The sequence below is a fragment of the Orbicella faveolata genome, unplaced genomic scaffold (assembly GCF_042242905.1).
Source record: "Orbicella faveolata isolate gen_17 unplaced genomic scaffold, um_ofav_v1 contig_1, whole genome shotgun sequence".
In the NCBI taxonomy this organism is placed as follows: Eukaryota; Metazoa; Cnidaria; class Anthozoa; order Scleractinia; family Merulinidae; genus Orbicella; species Orbicella faveolata.
Window position 1 is genome coordinate 34,989,100 of NW_028301536.1, and position 10,075 is coordinate 34,999,174.

Genomic DNA, 10,075 nt, shown 5'->3' on the forward strand with positions numbered 1-10,075 from the left:
TATTCAACCAGTAGAGGCGGGTTCTAATTAATGAAAAGTAAAGGTTTTAGCTCTAATCACGAGGTAAAACAATAAGTGACATAAGTCAAGTTTTGAATTACATTTAGTCTAAAGGTTTCGAAGATGTTATTTCTTCTGGACAATTTTTTGAAACAAAATCAAATTCAAATGCATTAATTAGATGTAATTTTCCCATCATTTTTCACAAACTCACGACATATTCATAGCAAAGAATATACCACATTTTCTCTTTCACCTTAAAAAGAAACCGCGCAAAAAATTCCTCTCTCTACATAGATATTGAAAATTGTAAATAGGATTCCAGAGTTATATCCTTTTAATTCGATGGGAAAGATCTTTTGCTCATTAACTCTGCCTTCTATTTAATTTTAAACGTAAATTTTGATCGAATTATCTGTCACCGAACCTCAAACATTTACAGTAAATGTATCGTTTCAAGCCCCTTAGCCAAAATTGCAGGGTAAACCGTGGAAGAATGCATGTATTGTAAGAAAAAACTATCGTTTTTCTCTTGTTCGTGTTCAGTCATTGCGTTGAAATATTTAAGATAGTAGAGCTTTGCAATGAAGTTTACAAAGTTCTGCATAATGTTGATACAACGAACATCGCCCAAGTTCGAAAGTTACCGAACCGCAATTATGTCATGTTTACAGGTACTGAGGTGACCGAGGAAACAGTTCAATTTATCTACCTTGGTATTACCTATCCCGACCTAACCTTGAACCATGCATGCATCGATCCTACAAACTCGGTTGACGTGGATGAAGAGTTGCTTTACAATTCAGCCACTTCAGGGAAAGCAATAAGACGACCTCTGAGTAACCAATTCACGGGAACCAAATTCTCCCGACTGTGGCTTTTGAGAGAATGAATGATACATGCGACGACATTTACTTGAGGAATCACCAGATTCACAATAAGTTTGTTAAGACTCTAATTTCAAACCAGGCAAATGAATTGTCATTGCTTCGCAAAAGTGGGTCCTCAAATTTAACGAACGTTTTTTAGTCATATCAGTTTTATATGTTTTATTCGATTCACTTTATGTTTTGTTTTTTCAACTTACCATAACTTATTGGTTATATCCCTTTCAGCATTTTCCTGCTCTACCCCTTTTACATGTTCAAAACATACCTCTGATACCTGCCTGTAAGGACTATCAGTGTTGTTATATTAATTGTTGTTCTTGAGGAAGGTCTACACTGACCTTGTCTTAAGAACTGATAAAACAACAATAGCGTTTCAACGTTACCCTTTAGGGCATTACTTCGCGGATATTGTCCAACACCCTTGACATGTTAAGGTTTCGCCCCTGGATATTCTGTTTCTCTGTCAGCCATGTCTTCTTTTTGGTATCGTAGTAGCGATCCAAAACGTTTAACGACCATGGTATGTTTACACTGCGAAGCTCACTCACAAAAAAGCGTGCAAAGCTTATCACTTCATCTTCATTCAAGTCTCCATCTTTGTTGTCTTGAGGCATCCAGGCACCAAGGTATGTCCGCAGTTTGAATTTCTCCGTGAAATTAGTTGCCTCATAGATCGCATTTTTGACATTTTCTTGGCCTTTGGTGGTACCGTTTCCCTTCCAGTATTTCTGCCCATCTTTCTTTTTGTTCGGCCCTGAGGCATAAATGTGCCACTCCGCCATCATATATGAATCATTGCTATAAATTGTGCTTTCGATGTTTTCCAGGTCCTTCGCAGTCTTTCCTGGCGATCCGAGAATCAGTATCCGCTGACCGTTGTTGCCACCTGTTCCACGAATCGCTGCCACCACATCTGCGGTCCAGTTGTTGTATTTATCAATTCTTTTGCGAAGACTTTCGTCGCAGTTTGTCCCACATTCGTCTATTCCTAATTCTGTAAAAAGATTGAAACTCAATTTGAAATGCTTGTCTTTCAATTGCTGCGCCACTGCTGTCCACCAAGCCACATAAGCATCATGGTCCTCTTCTGTAGCATAGGCCTCGGCGTGGTGGTGAATCCACGACACAATTGGGATGACCTTGTGCTTTAAGCAGTGATCAACAACGGTGGTCAAATTTCCAAGAAACCAAGTAAAGTTTGTGGCTGTGTAATCGTATGAGTAGAAATCTGCCCTGCATCGCAGCCTTAAGTTCTTAAATCCTTTATCACTGACGTTTTTAATGTTTTGTTCGGAATATTTCTTCATGGGCCCCTTTGTCTTGAACCAGTTTGTGGCAAAGCCCGGACCTACCAGCTTTTGGTACCGTCCTGGCGGAATTGGTTTTGATTCATCTGCCACAACCAAATTGACGTAGAACAGTGCTATGGCTAAAATGATGACAGTGTTTCTGGCCAACAAGACCGCCGTGGAAACGTAATAAGGCTTGGATGCTAAAGGACTGCCTTTTGATGTCCTTGGCATCTCGTGGGGTGACGATCTGACGATTCAAATACATCATGGATCAGTTCTAAGAGGTAATAAGCTTATTAAACAAACTACAATTTACAAGCCAGTTTAGCTGAACTTCCAAACAAATGTAATTTAAACGATCGTAATAACGGGATGGCCGTAACGCAGAGTTCCACTGTAACAGTACGTACCAGCACTATGTCTTCAGTTCAACAGTTCAAGAAAATTGTTTGGTATAGGATCAGCTAATGGAATCGCTATTCTGATCATCAGATAATAGTTATCGTTTAGGCTTATGACGTTATGTTTAAACTATCTTAAATTCTTACACAAATCTTTTGTTAGGCAATCTGACAATTCACACATTTGAGAGTCAATAGCGTTTACCTAGGTTGCTATTTTGTCTCACGTTATGCTCCGCTCCATGCCTCTGCGGCGTTCCCTATGTGACGGTGTGAAAAAACTCAGTAAACATCAACATAATAAATTATATATCTTTTCCAGATTTTTCTCTGGCAGTTTCCCTGGCTTTTTTTATTGCCAGCAAATTTCTTCCGTTGAAAATGAAACAGGTACATATCAATTCCTGCTGAGAAAAATGTGACAGCTTGGTACAGGTTATTTTTTGACCAGTTTTCAACGACGGATCAATGAATTTCGCGTTTTTGTACCCTCACGGAAAATTCTCACTAGGACCAACCTTGCAATTGTGTTGAGTTCTCAAAGTTTTGGTTGCACTAGTAATGGGTTCGAGTAGAGTGTTTATAAAATAGCTAACAGACTGTCGCATCCTTTTACACACCTGAGTGGAGAGAGGCCCAGTGGGAGTAAAGTATCTTTCCCAAGAATACAACACAATGTCCCCTGCCAAGGCTCGAACCAGGACCACTTGATCGGTAGTCCAGAGGGCTTATCATTAAACGACCACACCCACACAACCAAGAAAAAGGAAGAGAACAATTTCCCTTCAGAAATGGCAGTATCACGTTATACTTTTGGTCAGTACCCTTTGATAAAAATAAAATCAAATCTGACCCTCTTAAGGGACTATTATCTGTCAGCCACTCATTGCCACCCCGGGATTGCCACTAAATGACATTTTTCCGCTGACCGAAGTGGGATTAAGGGTATTTGAGGAGATAATCGAAAACATAGATTCAAAAATAGCGAGAACGCACACACAAACATTGTTTGTTTTCACTGAATAAAATCACTGCAAATTGGCCTGGAGAATATAAAAGATTGAAGCAAGAGATGATGATCTAAGAGAACACATCCCCCAAACATGTGCCTCTTCCGATGATAATCTTTTGAATCTAGTTTTAGCGCGTGGTCATACTGCGAGGCTATTCTAGGAAAGACACGTGATTGTTCGATTTAAATGACGTATAACATTAGAGGTTTGGTTTAGGGAAGGATCCTTCTTTTGAGGGGAGGTTGGGCAAATTTTGGGGGGTATGAAATGTTTTTCTCACCGTTAGGTTGTGCATGATTTTTGTTTTTCGGTGGGCAATAGCTTGTGCAATAATTTTGTAACCTCAAAAATCAGCAAAAATGATAGTAATTAGAACTTGCTCGATATTTTCCCCATGGCTTCCCTTGCACGATTTTTGTTCAGTCATCAGTTTTTCTGTGCAGAATTTTTATTGGCGAAATTTGACTTGTCAGCCATTGCGCCTCACGTGAATCCGTCATGCAGAGAAATGAAATGACTTATTTTCGAAGTAAACTTCGGATAAGCACATAGAGGATAATTTTCCTGCCCAGCGATTTGAAAATGCTTTCCAAAAAATGCTTTCATTCCTGTAAATGATACCGAAAATTACTAGGAATGGCGTGGACTCCATGAAAAGTCGACGGATGTATATGATATATATATATTTTTTAATTACTCGTGGTGAAGATAAGGCAAGAGCCTCAGGCATAAAAGTAACAATAAAAAACGTCGAACATACTTCGAAAAATACGAAATTGTCATTTGTCGACTGTATAAATTTTTCTCTTAGAATCTTCGAAGATGCCTCTGTTATCTAATTAGCCGCTTAGAACTTTTCCCTGTATATTACTTACACTTGCGTCCTAGATAGACACGGGCGTCCAAAAAAGTGTACGAGATTTCTGCCTGCGAGTTCCGGAGATTATGAAACATTTTTCATTATTACATTTTAATGGAAGTACTAATCGTTTGAGTTACCGCACTCTTCTTTGGATAGATTTATTTGGATGCTGTCCGAGTAGAGCTGCCGCTTTTGCCCGTGCAATGTTTTTTACTATCAATAATCTCCTCCTCTAGCGCTGTGCCGACAGATACGCGAGTCAATTTTCTTGGAAGTTCGCAGTAGTCTCCAAATTCGAGGATATAGTGAGCATCCTGTGTTAGAATACATCTCCAGTGACCCAATAAAAACATCCGCGGAAAGACCTAGCTGGACGCTGGATAAGATTTTTAAAGTTATGAGATGTGCATTCAAATCGTTCAAATTTTGCTTGCTTTACATATAGTAAATGTTGTATCAAAATATTGCTTTATTATTGGGAAACTCAGGAAAACATGAAAGCCAGACATTTTTATGGAATGAAATGGTATAGCAAGGAAATAGCCAGTGCGAAAAGTAAACCGACCGCAAACAGCAACGGTAATTCGTTTGTGGTTTTGAGGTTTCCTCGTGTGTCCTGAACTTTATTGTACTTAGTCAGCACACTATTGAACTGTCAGAATCAAATCAAAGTGTTCCCGGTTTTCTGAGCTTCACAGTGAGAAAAAAAAATCAGTTATTTAAATTTTAAATCCATCCAAATTTCTGAGTCCAAATATTTCCATCCTTTATGGCGAGGCAACCATTTCCGGTCCGGGAATCATTTATGGTGGGATCCCGGGGATCATTTCATGTCTGTCTGTTACGGTCGCTCACGCAATCTGTTTGATTTCGAGAATATGTGCAATTTTAAGCACTCTCTCATAGGCCACAGCCTAATTTCCCCAGAACAAAAATCATATCTTTTAAAAGCCCATCCCTAAAGTTTGATCTCTAAATTTCGTTTAATTCATGATAAAGGTAGTAGGGTAAATTGCGTTTTCACGTTAGGTAGTGATTTCCATAGAGAAAAATGGAGGTTTCTTCCAGGTTTCGCACAATGTCAGAATTTTTTCAAATGTTATAGAAATTACAATATAAAACTGGAAAAGTTGTAGCATAAGCTGATCGCATGTGGATATCTTCTGGCTTTATGCGGTTTTCTTCAAAATGGCTAATTTTCAAGCCTAAATTTTTCACATTGGCCCTGAGATCTAATATCGCCATTTTCTGCCAAAATAAAAATCCATTTGGCAAATGAACCACATAGCAATGAATAGTTCAATATGGACTACTAATAGCCAGAGTTTGAGCGATTTCGAAATGTTCAAGTTTGCCACTCAATGTTTGATTTTTATGGACAAGTGCTCTTAAAATTTGGGTCGAAACTATCTTTTGAAAGGTACAATGAATTTCTTTTGCCGAAATCTTATGACCCTCTTCCCAAAAAAGCTATTTTGTCAATCTGAGAATTGTTAATTCACTTGAGTGGCTAAGTTCATTTGCTGCGATCGGGGTATTCCCAGTATTTTTTAACTTAATTCTTGAAATTGTCACTGATGTCTCTTGTCTAAATATTGTTTCTTCTTGGTTTCTTAGTCCTCGGCAGATCAGAACATTTAAAGATTTTTCGCGTCAAATAGGTCAAAGGTCAATGACATAAATTTACAAGCCATGCTTAGTGTATGAATTGAAGGCATGTAAACCGGTGATGATTGGTGATTGTCAGTGTGTTCGTAAAAATAAAGAAATTCAAACTTGATTGGTTTGACCTGGCAGTGTCTCTATGCGGTTCCACAATATGAAAACAGTATACTTACTTAACCAAAGCGCTAGCAAATGCGAGGAGTGTGGGGTACATGTTTCCTGGCCCCCGTAATAGTATTTTATTTACCTTTTTGGTCCCCGTAGAGTATTCAGTTGTTCCCTAAAATTTTGTTTCGGAATTCTCTGTAATAGTAGAGATTTCCATTGTTCCCTGAAAGTAATCCAAAAGAAATCTTTTGTTCCCTTGATAAAACGCCCATGTTCCTTTGTTCCTAAAAACTCCTGAGAGGTCTTCATTTTTAACTCGCTGATAATTGACAATAATTGACAAGCTGGTAAAATTCAGTTTCAAAACCAGGTAAGTGGGTTGTATTTACCATTGCTAGAGCAGGTCTTCCAATTCAAGAGGTGGTCTTATTCATATTTTATCATTTTCACAGAAATAAAGTCAAATGTAGATAAACTGATGTGACAAACAACTAATCTTAAATCCTGCTACAGACTTGGTCTTGAACAGAATACATTTAGAGCAGGCCTCAAGGTCGGTATTAAAGAATGGTTACAATAAGACAAGAAACACGCAATCTCATAACAGTTTTAAAGTATTCAAAAACTTTGTGTTCCTTTTTAATTTTTTTTTTTCAAGTTGTGTTGTTTTTTTTCGGTGCTTTGGCCTCGCTGCTCGTTGACTATCTCTTCGTTGTTGTACCCTATTTCAGACCAATCCGATGAGACCAATTATTACAAAGTTATTTTAAAACTATTTTCGGGAAGCTTTTTAGACTGATGTAATTTTACTAGCGCTTTATTAATGATTTAGCAAGGCTACCGATCTTTGTAAAAATCGGCTAGTAATTGAAAGAATTTCTCTTGCTCACACCTAGAACCCTTTGGAAAAAAATTATTGCAATTTAGTATAGTAGTATGACTTACCTACAAAGGTTATACTAACCAACAGTTGATTCTGTTTTGTTTCTGCTTCATTAGTGCAGGAGAAAGGAAGAGATAAAATGCTTACCTTCCTTGTTCTACAACAAATCTTTTTGCTGTTGTGGAGCTGTGGACCAATACCTACTTCAGGTATGTCATCTGATTCAACTCTTAGAGTAAGAGATACGTAGAAAAGTACTCAGCACAATGTGGCAAAGAAAAAGAAACACATCAACTAGGCTGGTTAAATAGTTTCCTCGTAAAAGTCCATTATCCATAGTATAATCCAAAGTGACTGAAAACAGTTACATTAACCAACCAACTTCGTATAAATCTTCGTCAGCTTCGTCAGGCCTCGAGCCATATCTCGGTGAAGGTTTTCAATATATGCGACAAAATTATGTTATGATTTTGCTGCAATTCAGGCATTTCACGGCTAGCCAGTTGCTCAAAAACAATGTCATGTACATGGTTTCACCCATATTATAGTAAACCAACGAAGGAAAAGCCCCCCGGGGGGGGGGGGTGGGGGGCACTGCCATATATGGGCTATATAGGTATGTGCCGCTGTGAAGGGTATGGTTTTCAAGCAGTTTACTCTAGGATAGGGTATATCAATCAGAGCGTTTGGCTCTAGAATAGGGTATAATTTTTCACAAACCTGACTAGTTGGTTGAAGATTTTATCTAGACTAAGGAAACCAGGAATTGCCACTCAAAAATATAAAAAGAAATCAAATCAGCAAGTTTAAATTTACGAAGATCAGCCTCAACAGTGTCGATAGATGAGGGGGGAGGGGCGATTTGGGGAGTTTACTCTAGTATAGGGTAGCAAAATTCAGCTGAACTAGCTCTGGTATAGGCTAAGGGCTCCAGGGTTCCAGCGGCACATCCCCACCCAGAAATTCCCAAAGTACCTCCCCCGGGGGAAAAGCGAACCCCCAATCTAAAGAGGAAAGTTGTTCTGTTAAAAACCAGGCAGAACCTTGCATGAATCTTTGGAAAATGTTGAATTAATTCGTCACTAAGTAAGGAGGTTATAAATGTTATTACAAATATCATATTATTTTTCCCACTATGGACAATTAGACAGCGCAGTAAAAAACCTACATACCCTCTGTTTAGGTACAATTATTTTTCTCGTTTTCTATCGTGCTATATGAAAATATGTTTAACGAGATGCTCGTTACGCGCGAAAAGACTGCAATCAACACAAATCAATTTGGACCCTTAGGTGCTAACAACACAAGATAAATTCACTGGCCCAGCGGTTTAAAAATTGATGCAGACCCGTAGAAAAAATTTGAAAGTATATAAGGGGTACCAAGTTAGTAACTCCCAAGGGAAATACGGTGACATCTTAAAGTTAATTTTGGAATGTTTTGTGTCCCACAACGAACAATTTTGTTGTGAGATCCAAGGTATTTAACTTTGTATCTGCTTTTTTCCACCTGGTAGGCAATTCTTCGTGTCTTCATAGTACTCTATATGACTTTGAGGATCCAAACCAGAAAAGCTGCTTTCACCCAATTCCAAAATCACCGGGAGCTGTGGACCAGTCCACTGACATCGAAACTGTAAAGCACGGGAAGAATTCGCTCATGTGGAAAGCGGACAATGTGTCAAAGCTGCAGTTACAGGCTTCAACATTCACGATTCCTAACGACTGGCTTAAACGCGGCGGCGTAAAAGTCTGGATCTACAAGAGGGAAAGTTCTCCTGGAAAAACGTTACAAGTGGAGTACGAACATTCGTCCAAAATCGTCGGCAGGTTCAAAGCCAATCTTACTTTCCAAGGTTGGCGAGGAATTTGGGTGAAATTTTCAGAATGCAAGGTGTCACGTAGGAGTGTAACAAAAAGCACTGTTATCGACAAAGTAAATTTTGTACTAAGCGACGCCGACACCATCTACATAGACTTGCTCGAGTTTCAGAAAAGCTTTGCTAAACAGTCACGTGACAAAGTAGTTCCTCCAATCAGTCCACTTGGCTTAGCAGTGTATGACGCGAGTAATACTTTTCAGCGAACTCAAAAGTGGAGTAAAGAACCAATTCCTTCGTCACCCTTGGCAGTTGACGAAAAAAAGAACAAGAGCTTGGAACATATCGAAAGCCGGCTCAGAAACTGGTATTGCGACGAGACTAAAACAACTTCAAGCTTCTCAAAAGGAAGCTTCCTGAAGAAAAGGTGGAATTCCCTTTTAAGTAGTGTTAATAAGGCGCATAAAGAATACGACAACTTAATTTTTGACGGAGGAAAAATCGTTGGACCACCTTTGTTTTGCAGAAACTGCAGATATGGGGAATATAGCAAAACGGATAAGACGAGAAAGTATGGTTTTATTATGGAAACTATTCTTCTACCGCTGGCGTTGGAATATTATCTAAGATCGCGTGCAAATGAAGTAGCAGATGCTGCTGCAGGCCAACTAGCCGAGCTTAACTCTGGGGACCCGGATAGGATGAACGACGCGCACATTGCTATCGCAGGTGAAGATAAAAACATGCAAACGATATTTAAAAGGTACCTGCCCAGCTCGAAAACGTGGACGCTAAGTCAAGTTGAGACCGCAATAAACACGTTAAACCTTGATCGACTAAACAAGATAAACAATCTCCTGGAATATGTAAAGCAACAAGGATTTGCAGATGGCAGTGGCCTCGGATCACTTGATCATGAAATGAACAGGGACGGCGCTGGATTCATGCACGCTCTGTTTCTTATTAGTGATTCTCTGAGAGTTCCTTCCAACAAAAGCAGATTGCTGGATCTGATAAACACAGCCAAATGGTATAACGAATTTGGAGAAATTTATCAATCGCCGACATTCGAATTCAAGGGAACTACTGCAGACCGCATGATTCAACTGCCGCTGTACAGACTGATGATCGTGCTGCTTATG

At 39.1% G+C, this 10,075-nt stretch overlaps 1 protein-coding gene across 1 annotated transcript; it reads right to left on the bottom strand.

The window, feature by feature from the left end:
• Nucleotides 1–977: 977 nt before the first annotated feature.
• Nucleotides 978–2,413, bottom strand: LOC110065092 (uncharacterized). The gene has a single exon (XM_089282775.1). The coding sequence runs from the start codon at nt 2,411–2,413 to the stop codon at nt 1,277–1,279; it is 1,137 nt and encodes a 378-aa protein (XP_089138901.1). The 3' UTR covers nt 978–1,276.
• Between the last annotated feature and the right edge of the window lie 7,662 nt (nt 2,414–10,075).

Excerpts from the sequence above, each read along its gene's own strand:
- LOC110065092 (XM_089282775.1), bottom strand. The coding sequence starts at position 2,413 with ATGCCAAGGACATCAAAAGGCAGTCCTTTAGCATCCAAGCCTTATTAC.